We start from the raw sequence: 18,451 nt of genomic DNA, 5'->3' as shown, positions 1-18,451 counted from the left end.
CATCCAAGTAACAAAGGAGACTTAGAACGTTTTGGTCACCAAAGATGGTCAGCATCATTCTCATAAAAGTAGCCGGGCTGTTGCAGAGGCCCTGAGGTAACCGATTGTACTCGTGCAGACCTAAAGGGGAGGAAAAGGCAGTGTATTTCTTGTCCTCTTCATGCAGTGGCACGTTGTAATACCCTGACGTCAAATCCATTGTGCTGAAGAAGGCATTACCTCCCAGCGCGGCCAGTACATCAGCCTGATGAGGCAGGGGATGAGCATCCTTTACTGTGCGGGCATTTAACCACCTGAAGTCAGTACATAGGCGCAAGTCCCCATTCTTTTTCCATACCAGCACCAATGGTGAGGCATACTCGCTGCTGGATTTTCTGACGATTTCCTTTTCCTCCATATCATCCAGTGTTTCCCTGAGTTTTTGGTAATGAGCTGGAGACAGCCTACGATAAGGTCATCGAAATGGGCGGTCATCAGTCAGCCGTATGCGAAGGCAGAACTCCTTTGCCTCGCCACAATCTAGGCTATGTCTAGAGAACACTGTGTCATACTTCCCAATTAAGTTGACAAGTTTATCTTTCCAGAACTGTGAAACTGGACACTCCTCAACAGACAGGCCTTGAAGTCCAAGATTCCTCAGTGTACTGTTGCCATTATCTACACTGCCACCAACTGAACTCTTAGCTGTCAGACTGCCATGTGATCTGTCACATTGAGCCTTTGCCACATTCTGATGAGCTGCTTGCTGCTTGACATCATTAAAATACTCCAATGCAATGCAAGGGTACACATCCGCCACTTTAGCATTTCGTCTCAGGGTAACTGGCGATGTTGTTGGATTCACAATCTTCACAGGGAGCCATCCATCCCCCCACAGAGGCGTAACTACTCTCCCCACTAGTATGTGTCGATTCACACAACGAGACGTGCTGGGCTCGACAACAACAGTACTGCCCACAGAGAGTTTTGTCTTTGGCGGTAGGCGGCCCCACACCAGATGCTCACTCATGGGTTGGAGCGTTACTGCTCTCTTCAACTTAATGGTGCCCACTTTATCTGGGATGGAGTCTCCTCTCCATCTCTCCAGATTTGACATCACACTGGCTAGAGGAACCTGGTGTACCCGCCACCCGCCAGTAGCTGTCATTTGATTTGAACTGTCTAATCAGAGACTTCAACACATTAGTTCCCACAATGAGTTCATCAACCTGCCCATCAACAATAAGCACTGGGACTACATAACAGAAGCCATAAAGTTGAATTTTTAAGTCACACATGCCCACTGGGCTAGTTTGTTCCCACCACAACCCACCAGGATGATGTCTGAAGGAGCTAGAAAGTTCCCCTCTACCACTCCTGCCTCCCTCAACCGAGGTACAATATCTGCGCGCAGAGTAGTAGCCATGGACCCACTATCTAACATCCCCTTCAGCTCAACTTTATCCTGTACTAGCACAGTGGTGTAAAACAAACTGTCATTCTGATTGTGTTCTGAAAAATGACTGTGTTGTTCTTGGGTACTGACTCGCAAAAGTAAGAATAAACAGATTGGATATCATCATCAGTGGAGGAAAAATAAGAATGCCCCACATTGCCCTCATTTAGCAGACGCTCTTATCCAGAGCGACTTACAGTTAGTGCATACGTTATAAATTTTTTTCATACCCCCAGTGGGAATCGAACCCACAACCCTGGCGTTGCAAACACCATGCTCTACGAACTGAGCCGGCCATTCCCTCCACTACCCTAGGCGACGCTGGTCCAATTGTGCGCCGCCCCATGGGTCTCCCGGTCGCGGCCGGCTACGACAGAGCCTGGATTCGAACCAGGATCTCTAGTGGCACAGCTAGCACTGCGATGTAGTGCCTTAGACCACTGCGCCACTCACAGACTGAGTATTGCTGACCAGAGCCTTCTCTAACAAAGTCAAAACTTTCTTTAATGTCCCACCCTCAGATACAGATGGTGCCTGGTCTGGTTCACGGCCACATTGAGAAAAAGATGACACATTAGGTCTTTTCACAGGACCCACTCCCTCCTGAGGGCAGTCAAAAACAGCAGCAACCTGCTGTGAAAGTTGTGTTCTACATGCTTTACGTTCCCTTAACAGTTCATCCAACCGATCCTGTACCTCATTGGCTGTCCAGTCACGAATGGGTTTGCTCTTGAACACTTGGGCCAACTCTTTATCAGGACAGTTGCGTACAAACATGACTGCCAACTCTGAGCACTGATTGGGTAAGGTCCTGCCCTCACTCACAAGGTACTGGTCGGCTGCCTCTGCAGCTTTGTTAAGCCTAATCCAGAAATCTATTGGACCCTCATTAGCATATGGTTTGATTGAATAGAAATCAGCTAATGGCATACCTGAGCAGACAGTATCCCCAAAGTGTTGCTTGAAAACACTGAACACCGCCTTAACATCTGTGACAACAAGGTTGTTACGCTTCCAGACTTGAGCCTAGACCCCATGAGCCTAGACATCACCTCCCCAACATTCCCAGACCCAGTGTAACCCCTCTTCTCTAGGTAGACTTCCATTAACTCCTCCCACTCCAGGACAGAGTACTTATCTGAGCCATCACCCCTAAAAAGAGGTGGAGCACTAACATCTGACTTCACAACCAGATTCAGCTTGGACGCATCAATAAAGGTTGACCCACACTGCTCAGGCAGGGGAAACTGCTGGGGTTGGTGAGGGGGACGGGCAGGAGAAAGACTTGAAACCCCAGGCTGCAGTAAACTCGCTCTGATAGATTCTCCTATCTCTGAACCAATCTGCTTAATAAGGTCACTAAGCTGACTCGGAGGCATCCCATTATCACCGAGTACTGTGGATGATGGTACTTCAAAAGACAGAGGTGGGATACCCTGGTCAGGTGGAACAAACAGCCTACCCCTCCCAGTGCTTGCAAACTCAGGACTAGCAAACGCTCTACTCCCAGGAGCTGACTGTACAATTGGTGTAAATGGAAGGACACCCCTCCCTCTACCCACACTAAAATCCCCAGCATAACACGTCTTATGGATTTGAGAATCTTCCATGGCTCAACAGAGCACTAAAATACAATGTAATTTAGTGCATTCAAATACCAAAAAAAATAAATGCAATAAACAAATTCATCCAAAACATACAAATAAGCACGAATACCTGTATCTAATGAATATGCTACATTCACTTTCACTGTTTACAGTATATATTCACTTACAGTAAGCCATCAACAAATTCACATGCGCAGGTCGTGCACCTCATCCACATGCACAGCTCCGGCGGTCGGCTTGAGCTGACCAGTCGGCAGGTCACGTAATTAGGACACTGCCACAACTGGAATTCTGATGGTTGGATAATTTTTATTCGACCTGCACACGAAGAGACAACACACAATATGTTAGCTCTTGGTGCAGCCACAGCTCTCGGGCACCTTGCTAGTTGAAGGTCAGGCAAAAGAGAACAGGTGCTGCATGCACACATTCAGTGCCTAACAACACACTATACAATACAAGTAAAATGATATACAACATAATTCTGACAAAATAAATGACATACCTGTACACGAAGAGACAACACACAATAGCTTAGCCCTTGGTGCAGCCACAGCTCTCGGGCACCTGCGTGAGCACATAGAAACTCACTGTCTAATCAGACTTCAACACATTAGTTCCCACAACGAGTTCATCAACCTGCCCATCAACAATAAGCACTGGGACTACATAACAGAAGCCATAAAGTTGCATTTTTAAGTCACACATGCCCACTGGGCTAGTTTGTTCCCACCACAACCCACCAGGATGATGTCTGAAGGATCTAGAAAGTTCCCCTCTACCACTCCTGCCTCCCTCAACCGAGGTACAATATCTGCGCGCAGAGTAGTAGCCATGGACCCACTATCTAACATCCCCTTCAGCTCAACTTTATCCTGTACTAGCACAGTGGTGTAAAACAAACTGTCATTCTGAGTAATTCTCATTGTGTTCTGAAAAATGACTGTGTTGTTCTTGGGTACTGACTCACAAAAGTAAGAATAAACAGATTGGATATCATCATCAGTGGAGGAAAAATAAGAATGCCCCACATTGCCCTCATTTAGCAGACGCTCTTATCCAGAGCGACTTACAGTTAGTGCATACGTTATAAATTTTGTTCATACCCCCCGTGGGAATCGAACCCACAACCCTGGCGTTGCGAACACCATGCTCTACGAACTGAGCCGGCCATTCCCTCCACTACCCTAGGCGACGCTGGTCCAATTGTGCGCCGCCCCATGGGTCTCCCGGTCGCGGCCGGCTACGACAGAGCCTGGATTCAAACCAGGATCTCCAGTCCCCCAGGACTGTGTTGTGTTACCTGCTTGACAATAGTATTGATGTCCCCCAGGAGAGCAGCAGCAGGTTGCACGTTGTTCCCCATCTCCTCAGCACACAGATCAACCTTCACATTGACCTTGACATAAATAACGTATGTGGAACGTTACTACAACATACCAGCAACGACACGACAGGAAGAGCGCCGTGCGTGACACATGTAACAGCAGCTGGAGGAGTGGCCAAACCTCAAGCTAAACACAACAGAAATAACCAGGCACCACCACATAATGCTAAGGCTGACACACACACGTTCCCTTTTATAAACCGGGTGACTCGAGCCCTGAATGCTGATTGGCTGAAAGCTGTGGTATATCTGACCGTATAACATGGGTCACGTTGAGGGAGGAGGTCAGAGACCTGGCCGTGTGGTGCCAGGATAACAACCTCTCCCTCAACGTGACCAAGACAAAGGAGATGATTGTGGACTACAGGAAAAAAAAGAGGACTGAGCACGCCCCCATTCTCATCGACGGGGCTGTAGTGGAACAGGTTGAGAGCTTCAAGTTCCTTGGTGTCCACATCACCAACGAACTATCATGGTCCAAACACACCAAGACAGTCGTGAAGAGGGCACGACAAAGCCTATTCCCCCTCAGGAGATTGAAAAGATTTGGCATGGGTCCTCAGATCCTCAAAAAATTATACAGCTGCACCATCGAGAGCATCCTGACTGGTTGCATCACCGCCTGGTATGGCAACTGCTTGGCCTCCGACCGCAAGGCACTACAGAGGGTAGTGCGTACGGCCCAGTACATCACTGGGGCCAAGTTTCCTGCCATCCAGGACCTCTATACCAGGCGGTGTCAGAGGAAGGCCCTCAAAATTGTCAAAGACTCCAGCCACCCTAGTCATAGACTGTTCTCTCTGCTACCGCACAGCAAGCGGTACCGGAGTGCCAAGTCTAGGTCCAAAAGACTTCTCAACAGCTTCTACCCCCAAGCCTTAAGACTCCTGAACAGCTAATCATGGCTACCCGGACTATTTGCACTGCCCCCCCACCCCATCCTTTTACGCTGCTGCTACTCTGTTAATTATTTATGCATAGTCACTTTAACTCTACCCACATGTACATATTACTTCAACTACCTCAACTAGCCGGTGCCCCCGCACATTGACTCTGCACCGGTACCCCCCTGTATATATAGCCTCCCTACTGTTATTTTATTTTACTTCTGCTCTTTTTTTCTCAACACTTTTTTTGTTGTTGTTTTATTTTTACTTTTTTGTTAAAAATAAATGCACTGTTGGTTAAGGGCTGTAAGTAAGCATTTCACTGTAATGTCTGCACCTGTTGTATTTCGGCGCATGTGGCCAATAAAATTTGATTTGATTTGATTTGAAATGTATTTTGACTGTTCGAATTACGTTGGTAACCAGTTTATAATAGCAATAAGGCACCTCTGGGGTTTGTGGTATATGGCCAATATACCACGGCTAAGGGCTGTATCGAGGCACTCCGCGTTGCATCGTGCTTAAGAACAGCCCCTAGACGTGGTATATTGGCCATATACCACACCCCCTCGGGCCTTATTGCTTAAATATAGATGTACTGTACAGCACTAAGACAGCCATGACATTATTTGGAGAGACCACAAAGACTTATAGAGAAGCTATATAATTGATAGACTAAATCCAATAGACTGAGTCAAATACCTTTATACCTGGTTACAATGAAATGTAGTTCACTATGAAATGACCTGTGACTAGGGTTGCAAAATTACAGTTACTTTCCCAAAATTCCCAGAAATCCCTGTTGGAAGATTACAGAAATCAGAACGGAATAAGCAGAAAATCTGAAAAAAAGAAGGAAAAAAAAGAAACCCTACTGGTGACCTTTGACCTAGCTGGATGTCCTTTACTTGGGTGTCAAACCTGGGGGGAAGGCCAAAGTGCAGGATCCAGTTGAGTCTGGCACCAAGTAGGACCACAACATCAGACTGGAGCAGAGCTCTGCAGTCCCCACCAAGACCATAGAACCAGGAGGATAGGAAGAGGAGGAGGAGGAGGAAGAGAGGAGGAGGATAGGAAGAGAGGAGGAGGAGGATAGGAAGAGAGGAGGAGGAGAGCAGGGACAAAACAAAATGTAATGAAAAGAGGCTAGTTATAGGAGTAGTGTAGTTGTTTGATTGACACCAGTTTACATTGACATGACCTGGCCAAGAGAGACTAGTTATAGATAGGGATTTCAGGAGTTTCGTGGTCCGTTCAAATGGTCAGGGAAATTCTTGGTCCTACTTATACAGTCAATGGTCTGTACATGAATATGATGCCAGCTGAGAGAAGGAGAGGCTGACCTGGAGCGGGCAGCAGCAACACAGTTGGGGTGATCGTCAGGCAGCACCCCTTTACCCATGGGGGTGGGCAGGAAGGGCAGGTCACACCCCTCCCCCAGCTCCTTCAGAGCACCCTCTGCTCTTCCATGGGCTGCACCTGCAGAGGGACACAGACAGAGGGCACTGCCACATGGATTTCAACAGACTGGCCTTCACAACTGGGATGCATTCAGCTGAGCAAAACGTTGTGCAACGTTCAGATAGAAATATAGCATGTAGAACGAACGTGCATCTCGGACAGGTAGAATGAGAAATCATGTCAACAACATTTGTCGACTGGTAACATAACTGGAAGTAGCATCTGTCAACAGAATGGGATGTGACAACTTTGTTCCGGTACGCTGATTTTTCACCACTAATCATTTGGACAAATCACGATTTCGCAGGTACTCGCATCTTTTCAATTTCAGAAGGGGAGGGGACATTTGGCCCATAAACTTGCCTGAAACTTGCAGAGAGTTTCCGTTTAGGGGGGTGGAAACTTCGCAAGTGGCGTTAGTATCTTTCTCTTAACATCTCCCCAGACCTTAACCAAGTATCTGACGCAATTATGCAACATTTTAGTTCTGTTTCCCCCAGATTATCTGGCTATTAAAAAAGCAATGCCTACATTTGCCAATGATGAGTAAAGGCCGTTTGGCTCCTTTCAGGACCGCCAGTGCTTCTGTGATCGCCATATGGTCAGCCATACTCACAGGAGGAGGTGGACTACAGGGCACCTCTCTGACAAAGGAAATAATAAATAATAGGTCAAACATTAAACATGTTACCTAGCAACTGTATTGCATATGTAAATACATCATGAAGGTCTATCGAGGCTTATTGCTATTCTCTGATGAGAATATTTTGATATAGTGCTATATTTTCTAAGTAATTTAATTTCTGGTTCACTTCAGACGTTAAAAGGTATAACAAAATAAAATAAAAATGACTACGGTGATGTGAATTCAGAGGTATACATATTCAACAGTAACGCATTAGTATACATTTTAAATGGATGAAAGACAGTGATGGCCACTAACCTGGCTCTGCTCCTGTCCAATTTAGCATTGACCATGTCCCCAGATATGTCTACGTATACAGCACCTGGACGTCCATACATGCTAGTGCGTGCTGCCTTAGACAGACCAAACACCCTTCCATTCAGATCAATTAAGGCTGTGCTGTGCTCTTATGAAGCAGTTAAGGTACCTTGCTAAGCTGGAAAATTAGAGGTCAGAAAACAGACAATTGCAGGTGATACCAAATGATATGAAGAGGACTACACAGAGGGAGTCAGAGTAGACTGTATACCTTCTCTACCACTGAGGAGATCATATCCAGACTGCTAGACCTAGCAGAGAACTTACTGTACAATCTGCATGCCTCCACCTGACAGAGAAAGAGGACCATAAATAACAAATTATTTCCTCTTTCAGCAATTAAACTGCTAGGGCCAGTTTCCCAGACAGAGATTCTCTATTGAGTTTGCTTTTTAGGCCATGACTAGGCTTAATCTGTGTCCCGGGATACCATCCCCTAATGTTCAATAGTCAGAAATGTCATGGTTGAATCGGTACCTGTGGAAACTCTTGAAACGCCCCAGTGGTCTCTTGGTTTTGATCAGAGGAGCCTCCAATAACAATCACAGGCCTACAGAGAGAGAGGTATCACACAATGACATCAACTGACAAGCTGAGATAGTTTGGAGTCCTCAGATCATTTTTTGCAGTGTGCGGATAGCATCCCTTCTTTTGAAAGGCCACTGAACATGAGTAGTAGGGTCTTCTGTTTGTGGAGTTCTAGCATACCAGCAGTTCATGTTAGCATTGGCCATTGCACCAAGTGAATGGATGAGTCCCGGTCCAGACACAACCAGACATGCACCTGGACTGGAGAGGAACAGACAGACAGAGGGAAAGACAGGAAGACAGGCAGACAGACACACAAAGGGTCAGACAGACAGGCAGACATAATTAGCAATGCAAAAAAGCTATGAAACTGACCCTCACACACTACACGCTCCTGTAGTCTATGTAAGGGTAGTTAATATCACATGATTTGGGGAGAGCTGGTTTAGTAATAAAAAGGTGGCTTAGGGCTTGTTCATTGCGCATTCCCACATACTTGATTCCTGAGGCTTGAGCTGCCATAGCTACTTCAATGACTGGAACACCAACTATTCCAAACATATATTCTACATTCTGTAGAGAGATACATGTAGATACAGTATATTTACATTTTTTAAAACATTTTTAGTCATTTAGCAGACGCTCTTATCCAGAGCGACTTACAGTTAGTGAGTGCATACATTTTCATTCTGAATTGTATATGAATTGTTACAATGTAGTTTAGATTTTCTTTGCATTGACACACACATTGGCATGCATCAACAAGGGTGTTAACACAGAGCTGCCAACTCTCACGCTTTCGCCGTGTGACACACGTTTTTGCCTGTTTTCACACGCACTCACGCCACACATCCAATTTCTCAAGCAAAAAAAATCGGCAGACTCGTTCGTTCGTTTTTTCAAACTCCCCGACGGTAGATGAGCGCCAATGAACCATATGTGCTGCACCCCGAAGTTAGCGACAGAAGAAGAGATACCATTGCCGTGAAAGTCAACATAAGATGAGCAGGTCACTACCTTTTTTTTTTTTTTGGCATTTAGCAGACGCTCTTATCCAGAGCGACTTACAGGAGCAATTAGGGTTAAGTGCCTTGCTCAAGGGCACATCGACAGATTTTTCACCTAGTCGGCTCGGGGATTAGAACCAGCAACCTTTCGGTTACTGGCACAACGCTCTTACCCACTAAGCTACCTGCCGCCCTGAAGAAGTCTGATAAGAAGCTGAGCTGAGACTAGGTATGTAACAATGAAATGTCGTCCAATTGAATACTCACTCTCTTAAACTTTAAATCTTGAAATAAATTATTTGTTTGTGCGTGTGAACATGATTTAGTGTGGTGAATGTAAACTCAGCTGATTTCGAACAGGTAAGATGTATTCCAAAGAATTTAACATAAATACAGGAAATGTGTGCAATAGAAGTAGGTATGTTTTTGTAACTGAGAGTAGAGTTATTAAACCAACATGACCATTTTAATTGTTTAAGGTTTCAAAGATGTCCCGTAAGAGACCTTTGCCAGGACAAAAGCAAAACCTTTTATTTTATTTAAAGAACCAGCCAAGTGAGAAAAGACAGACAAACACACTGACAGAACAGCCAGAACGATTGATAGAAACGACAGGACAACAGACAGAGGAGCAACACAAAGGACAGAGAGAGCAGGAGACAGGACAGACTGACAAACAAGCAGAGGAGCAACAGACAGGACAGATTGACGCACATGCAGAGGAGCAACAGACAGGACAAATAGAACAACCAACAGGGCAGATGGAAGAAGACACAGAGGGACAGAAAGAAGAGACCCCCCCAATCCAACAGCAGGGCCAGAAGAGTCGTGCTCTGGCTGGAGCAGCAACATATAGATCCATTTTCAAAAATGAGTGGACCTCTTCATGGCCATTTATTACCAGAGGGAGCCTCAACATGCACTACTGGTGTGCAGTCTGCCGTATTGAAAACTCATGTTGCCACCAGGGTGTGACAGATGTAGTGCGCCATATAAAAAGCAAAAGGCCACCAAGATAAGCAACGAGCTCTCCTGTCCACAGCCACAATATCCCAATATGCAATGGCCGTTCCATCTGTTGGGGGTATGTCTGCACAAGAGGTTAAGGTATGATATGTGTAATGATTCTGTCAAGGTTCAATCAAGAGTTTTGTGTTCTAGTTGATCACGGTAAAGTCATGGTTGATAGTTTTGACTAATTTGTGGTTTGTATTTCAGTGTAGTACAGTCCAGTTTTCTTAATTTGAGATCTTAGTTGCTGAATGTGTTTTTTACCTGTGCCCTATTATCGCAGGCGTCTATTTTAAATAAACTATGGTCTTTTGGGAGGATTAATAATTTTTAATTTCTTACAGACAAGGGCTGAGGTCAAAATGACAGCTGGGTTGGTAGTTCACAACGTCCCCCTAGCCTTTGCGGACCACCTGGGGCCTCTCCTAAAAGAATGTTTCGGAGATTCGAAGACAGCGCAGGAGTACAGGTGTGCCAGGACTAAGTCATCCTGCATTACCAATGAAGCACTCGCACCATATTTCACACAGGAGCTTGTGAAGGAGATGAAAAAAGCCCTGTATACCCTTGTTACGGATGGGTCGAATGACACTGGTATTTCACAAACTATTTGAGATTTTTCTCATCTGCAAAACATGTGCTTTGTGTATTTTTAAACATCTAATAACATGAACATCTGTATGATTCTAACTTGTCATTATAGGAGTGGAAAAGATGAACCCGCTTACTGTCCGGGTCTTCATGGGCAGCAAAGTTGTCCACCAGTTCTTAAATATGTGCACAACAAGTGGGAGGAGATGTGGGCCAGCAAGTGAGATCTTCGCCAAAATGAACTCCACCATAGAGGAGCATGGCATCCCTTGGGAGAACTGCATTGGTCTCTCAGTTTACAATGCAGCTGTGAACATTGGACCACGTAATCCCATTGCCTCTAGGGTGCTCCAGAAGCATCCCAACACCTATATTCATGGTTATCCTTGTCATGTGGCACATAACACCGCCAAAGCTGCAGGAGTGGGATTTTTTAAAGATGTTTTAAAGTGAGTTAAGGCCTGATTTATCTTTACATGTAACTTTTTATTTGTATCCTAATTACGTGCATTGACTGAATGCGTTACGATTGATTTATGCATTGCAGGTGTCCGGTTTTGATTTTGAGGATATGGTAGTGGACATCGGTTACTGGTTCAAGGGTAGCACAAATCGGAAAGGATACCTGTCAGGTATGCATGTTTGATACTATTAAGTGTAATACTGAAATGCTGAGCTGTAGAAAATATATGATATGGATTTAATGTCTAAAACAGAGTTTTGTGAGCTCCATGAAGCGGAGTACATGGAGGTCCTCCTGCATATCTCGGTCCGTTGGCTAAGCCTTGAACGTTGTGTGACCAGGATCCTGAGGCTGTATGAACCTCTGGCCAGCTACTACAAATATGCTAGTATGGTCATCAATTTTCTATTTCATTATGCAGCAACTACATGGATTGTTAGTCACATACTTGTATTAATGACAACCTCTTGTTTTGTGTTATTTATTGATTGATTCAAGATGAAAATCAGGCCAGGTTCAAGAGACTTGTGCAGACATTCACTGTCCCCATGACAGAAGTGTACCTGCTGTTCTTCCAAGCCACCGTACCAACTTTCACTTCTTTCAACTTGCTGCTTCAGAGAGAGCAGTCATCAATATTTTTGTTACATGATGAGGTGGGATTGGATTTTGCAGTTTTTTTTCATTCTGTGTTTCTTGCTGATATCTGCAGGGGTCCTCTAAAACAGGTTTCACCTACTATTTTTGTAAATGTCTGTTATAGATGGTGAAATTGGTACGCAAGCTATGTTCCAAGTTTATGGTTCCAGCAGCTCTGCAGTGCCATGAGGAGCCTTGTGAAATTGCCTTTGAAGAAAAGGCAAACCATTTACCAGGTTAGTATTTGACTATTATTATGATCAAACACTGTGATATGTGATATTTAGCCTTGTACATTATACCGATATGCTGTATTGGGTTCACAACCAGGGCTAAAATTAACAGATTACTCCACGAGGGTGACATCACACCACAGCAGGTGGATTCATTCCATGAAGCTGTGTTGTGTTTCCTAACAAGTGCTGTGGACTATGCACTTAAGAAGCTGCCACTGGAAGAGCCACTGATCAAGCACGCACAATTTGTAGATGTACGGCAGAGGGCTGAAAGTGACATCGAAGATGTCCTGTACTTTGTTGAAAGGTTCGTTTTTTTTCTCTAATTATTGTCTTTCATCTTAGCTAAAATACCCTGTGTTTTATGATGAGGTGTGTTCACTCCTAAACTGCACATGAGATATTCTTATTCTCCTCAAAGATGTGTATGAACTGCTGCTGGTTGATGACTATATACCTAAAACGTAACAACTTGTAACTCTACTTTCATAAATAGGTTTCCCCATCTCCTCCCATACCATTGGCCAGAGGAGCATGACCTTCTGGGTGAGGAGTTTCTAAATTATCAGACCATGCCAATGATATCCCTGCAGGACTAAACTGAAATGGAAAGCTTCTGGGCTGAAATGGCAACCCGGAAGCATAATGTAATTTTTTTTTCCTTTTTTGTCTTTTCTTTTGGCAGGTGTGGCTTGGCTACATCTGTTGCTTAAAATTGTTGCATGCATATATGTGTCATGCATGTTTCAAATTATGCATGTTTTTATCTGAACTTTGTTAATGGATCAACCTACAGTATATTCACAGTATTAATCAATAAAAAATCAAGGTATGTTTTTCCATTGTGTTTTGGTGCATTTTCCATAGGTGACAGGAGCCAAAGAATTCGAGAGGCTTGCTGCCGTCGCCAAGCTTGTCCTGGTGTTGCCCCATGCAAACGCAGATGCTGAGAGGGTGTTTTCAGTTGTGGGACTGAACAAAACCAAGAGAAGAAACAGCCTAGCATTGGATGGCACCCTGTCCTCAATAATGACCATAAAGATGGCCAATCTGGAGCCCTGCTTCAAATGGGAGCCCCCCTCCGATATCATCAAGGCCTCCAAGAAGGCCACAGGCCAGTATAACCATGCCGACAGATCATAGACAAGAGGCCCATTTGAGATGAGCCAGGTCTGCGCAGAATCGATTACCAGCGATCACCGCCCAATGCATGCTGGTTAGATTTGTGTCCGACTTGATCCCGACTTTCTCTGACGTCATGCACACGCGGGCAACGATAACCTCATGAGATCAAGGCAGCCGCAGTTCTGAGATGCAGGCAGTGCAATTGCTTTTCACCGACTGCAGGACCCAGGCGGACCCAGGACAAAAACTCACTATGTTAACATATGCTATTCCACATAAACATCTAAATGTTTTTCTACAACAATATTAATAGTTAGCTATACCAGTGCAATGACCTATGGCACACTTTCACAACTCGTAGTGCTACATTCTCACTGCCAAGGACATGATCAGCGACTAATATATTCTTAGCAACACGGTTACACAGTATAACACTGTTTTATATAAATTGCACACACTTCACCTGAGCTTTTAGTGCCTCTGCAATGAGCTGAGCCCCAGTCACATCTTCCATTATTATTGTCGAGAAATCTGTTCAAAGTGCAAACGCGGTTAGCAATGCTTTCTTGGACTTGTTGTTCAGTAGCTTATAAATCGTGTTTAGATCTCTTGCAAATCATTAGTTTTTGTCTGCTTTCCAGCATGCATTACATGAGTAGCTTTTTCTTCTTCAGTGGGGTTTATAGACAGTTGGCATCCAACGTTATGGTGCATTACTGCCCCCTATTGTACAGAAGTGTGGACATGAGCCGTGCAATAGCAGTCATGAATATTTAATAAACTAGTAGCATTTTTCTTTTTTTATTGCAAGAAATACATAATAAGCCCTCATTATGTGTTTATAACTGCACTTAACTTAACACTTAACTCAATTAAGTCATTATGAGTGTATGACAGTATGACATTTTTTTAAAATTATGCACTCACTAACTGTAAGTCGCTCTGGATAAGAGCTTCTGCTAAATGACTAAAATGTAAAATGTAAATGACTTGAGTGTATGCATTATAGATATAGGCTTTTTTTTTTTTTTTTTTTTTTTTGTCATTTAGCAGACGCTCTTATCCAGAGCGACTTACAGTTAGTGAATAAATATATATATGTATATATTTTTTTTTACTGGCCCCCCGTGGGAAACGAACCCACTCCCCTGGCGTTGCAAACGCCATGCTCTATCAACTGAGCTACATCCCTTCCGGCCATTCCCTCCCCTACCCTGGACGATGCTGGGCCAATTGTGCGCCGCCCATGAGTCTCCCGGTCGCGGCCGGCTGCGACAGAGCCTGGATTCATAGAAAGTGTTACAAATGTTCTCCTGTCATCTTATAGGAGATCCATTCATGGATTTAGTTATGGCTTGAGAATGTGACTGGTCTACGGAGTTCTCCTTTATGTCTGTCTTTGTATGTGACAACAACTTTTCTGTATTATGTGTATTTCCACAATCAATAATCATAAACGGTACTTCACTATGAATACTTTTGACTATGTGATTTGAAGTACTTTACCGTTATCTTGCACATACATGAAGACTACTATAGACAGAAATCAATGCAGTAATGTTTTATTAAATAAAGGCTCTGATTAAAATATAATATTAATAAAATCAGGCATTTGGCTAATTCTTCTTCCCAGAAGCTCCTCTGAATGGTTTGGAGATGGCTCTGGAGAGAGCGTGTAACACCCTGACTATGAGTGGGCGTTTACGGGACTGGGACTCCTGGGGAGCAGGGGCCGGTGTGGTTGTCAGGTCCTCCTTGGGAGGGGAAGTGGATGGAACCTCTGGAACCTCACACTCAGCATCTGTCATAAGAACATTTCATAATCAGAAAATGAATGTGTGTGTTTGTGTCTGTCCGTCTGCCTGCCTGTCCGTCTGCCTGCCTGCCTGCCTGCCTGCCTGCCTGCCTGCCTGCCTGCCTGCCTGTCTGTCTGCCTGCCTGTCCGTCTGCCTGCCTGCCTGTCTGTCTGTCTGCCTGCCCGTCCGTCTGCCTGTCCGTCTGTCTGCCTGTCTGCCTGTCTGTCTGTCTGTCTGTCTGCCTGCCTGTCCGTCTGCCTGCCTGTCCGCCTGTCTGTCTGTCTGTCTGTCTGTCTGTCTGTCTGTCTGTCTGTCTGTCTGTCTGTCTGTCTGTCTGTCTGTCTGTCTGTCTGTCTGTCTGTCTGCCCGTCCGTCTGCCTGCCTGCCTGCCTGTCTGTCTGTCTGCCTGCCTGTCCGTCTGCCTGTCTGTCCGTCGGTCTGCCTGTATCTGTTGTCACTGTTTTAACAAGCTTGTCATAGGGTGATACATCAATATGACATTATCGATGCTTATCACTTACCCTGTGAAATATGAGTCTCTCTGAGACGTTTGGTAGGCAGTGCATCCTGTTTAGGGTGGCTCTTCGGTTCCCCTTTTGTCTTGAACAGCTGTTGACAAAACACATCAGGACAACTGAGCCTGTGTAAAATACAGAGTGTGCATCCCAAAAGGCACCCTATTCGCTACGTAAGGCACTACTTTTGAAAAGGGCCCATAGAGCGCTGGTAAAAAGTAGTGCACTATATAGGGAATAGGGTGCCATTTGGGACATAGCCATTGACTCTCTCCCATGTGTATTAGGATTGCATTACAGCGTCCTCACTCAACCTCCTAAAGACAATGACAACAGTATTGTTCTAATGCTGAGAGACAATAGGGGTGTAGTGAATCTGTAGGGTAAAATTCAGCCCTGCCTTACAGATGTAATCTCAAAACACAGAGCACCCTACCTTAATCATGATCTTTGGAAACTTATGCATTTTCGGTAGGAAACGCCACTTCCTGTTCTTCTTAGTCTCTTCCCCTCTGGCAGAGGGAAGGCGGGCCATGCCGTCAGCCTTTACATCAGCCGGGCTAAGGCTCCTGGCAGGGAATTCCTCAGTAGCATTAAGGTCAGCTACAACACCATGAGTGATGTCACTTGTGGCATTGCTGGTGTCTGAGTGAGAAGAGCACGCTAGTGTGACCGACCTGTGTACAATAACTGGGAGAAGAGGACGCAGCCATTGAAGTCAGTCACTGCATCCCAAATGGCATTCTCTTCACTTTATAGTGCACTACTTTTGACCAGGACCCATAGGGTCTGGTCAAAAGTAGTGCACTAAATATGGAAGAAGGTGCCATTTTGGACACAACCAGTGAATTTTACATCATAAAACGCAATGTATTGAGCATCATGTTACAATTAAGTCCTATGCAGATGAAAAGAGGTACTTTCACTTACCATCCTCCATTGTAGACTTGGACACATAAGTCAGGCTGTCCATCACCACGTCTGTCATCAACTTGATGACCTGATCCAAAACCATTTCAGCTGATGGTGGCAAAGGCCTTCCCATACACTGCCCCAGGAGTCTCCTAACAGAAGTCTGGGCAAAGTTGTAAATGAGCTCTGAGGCATCGTCCTTTGACAGCTTCCTCAGGGCTGGTTTAGGCAGCGCTGGTTGAGAGAGGCTTCTGTGGCCAACCATGGATTGAAGCTGACGGTTTATGGTTATCTCCTGAATGAGACCATGGACCTTTGCGATCAGGTTGCCAGATGCACCTTGAAGGGCTTCAACTGACAGGAGCCTATCCAGATGTTCTTCTGCTGAAGTCATCTCTGGGTCGTCCGTCTTCAATGTGTCCATTATAGTTTTCACTATGATATTGGTGTCAGATATGTTTATTTCTTGTTGGCTCACAAGCGTTGACCGTGAACCTGTCTCGTCCATTGCGATAGAGGTATGGGATTCTGTGCTTGTGATCTCATCGGCAGCGCTCATGTCAGGCAACTGGTCAAGGCTCTCCAGTACAGAGTCTAACATGTTAGTGGCTATCAGACACTCCTCACTTGCAATCTGCCCAACAGATGAACTCTCAGAGTTGGCCACTCTACACTTGATCACATTTAGGATCAAGCTGAGCGTCTTCTTTGCAGTTTTGCTAAAGCCTTCTTGGCTGACTGCCACTGTTACGTCTTTTAGAGCCACAAGAGGTTTGCAACTTTCACTCAATCCACTGCCGTGGAGAGGAGAGGCTCTCTTCAAACTGTTGTTGCTCACAACTGACATACTCCTGGTGGGCAGGGTGACATCCTCACTGCATGTGTCAATTACATGGTGGTCTGTTGAAGAGCCACTCGAAGACAGAAGGGTTTTAGACCTTTTAGCCAAACAGACTTTTGACAAAGGCTTCTCACTTCTCACAGACGGAGGGCGGCTCCTGTCCTCAACAAGAGCAGTGTCAGCGGACTTAGAACGTCTGAGTGTCTCCACAGGGGTGGAGTCCAGCACATATTTGGCTGTGGTGACTGACACTGGTGGAAAAGAGAAAAAGATGTTCAGTCTATCCTTTACTCTGTGGTACATGGTTTGAGCAGCATCCAATAAGTTGTCAAAGACAACTCTGGGTTTGAGCTGGAACTCCAGCTTTTTCTCTCCTAGTGGGAAGGAGTCTGCGTCGTCCACAGTGTACTGGGATACACTTTCAAGGTCTTGCATGATAATATTTACTATATCTTCGGCTGTAGAAACCGCATGGTGTGAGAAGGTGGTGCTAGGCATGCTCTGTAGCAAAGAATGGCTGGCTTTGCTAGCAGCTCTGAGAATGGTCTCATTCACAATGTGTTTGGCCTTAGCTCGGAACTCAGCACTGTGAAAGCTCTGGATAGAAATGTTAGAGGTTCTGCTGGCTGCACTAAGAGATCGCGTGAGTGTGGCAATCTCGGCTGACGTCACATCCCTCGAAATGGTGAGGTCCTCCAATTTCGAAATTATCGAGTCCAACTTCTGGTTGAAGTCGAAGGATGAATTTGACGTGCTCTCCCCAACGGAAGCGGAGCAGTTTTCCTTTGAAGTGTCCACCCTCAGCACCGAGATCACCTGTTTGATTACCCCTTTAGTGCAGGTGTCGAGGGTGAGCTGGTAGGCTGAGGCTGAGGACTTAGAAGGGGTCTTACTGTCTGTCTTCTGTACAGGAGACACTGCCAAAGTGGCCTCAGTTACAGGAGATTCCTGCACAGTGGCCTCAGTTACAAGTAGTCCAGTTGCAGAAAGCTCGATTTGCACAGGAG

General features: G+C 45.2%; 1 protein-coding gene across 1 annotated transcript; it reads right to left on the bottom strand.

The window, feature by feature from the left end:
* Window positions 1-4,303: 4,303 nt before the first annotated feature.
* LOC311126213 (2-hydroxyacyl-CoA lyase 1-like) lies at window positions 4,304-16,706 on the bottom strand (the record flags this gene model as incomplete). Its single annotated transcript, XM_084200227.1, has 10 exons — window positions 4,304-4,429; window positions 6,210-6,315; window positions 6,660-6,795; window positions 7,309-7,417; window positions 7,717-7,815; window positions 7,992-8,069; window positions 8,258-8,330; window positions 8,489-8,564; window positions 15,698-15,785; window positions 16,692-16,706. The coding sequence occupies 10 exons, from the start codon at window positions 16,704-16,706 to the stop codon at window positions 4,304-4,306; spliced, it is 906 nt and encodes a 301-aa protein (XP_084056353.1).
* Between the last annotated feature and the right edge of the window lie 1,745 nt (window positions 16,707-18,451).

This window comes from Coregonus lavaretus (assembly GCF_964263955.1).
Source record: "Coregonus lavaretus genome assembly, contig: HAP1_SCAFFOLD_398, whole genome shotgun sequence".
NCBI lineage: Eukaryota > Metazoa > Chordata > Actinopteri > Salmoniformes > Salmonidae > Coregonus > Coregonus lavaretus.
The sequence above is the reverse complement of the archived record's forward strand: the minus strand, read 5'-3'. Positions and strand labels throughout refer to the sequence as shown.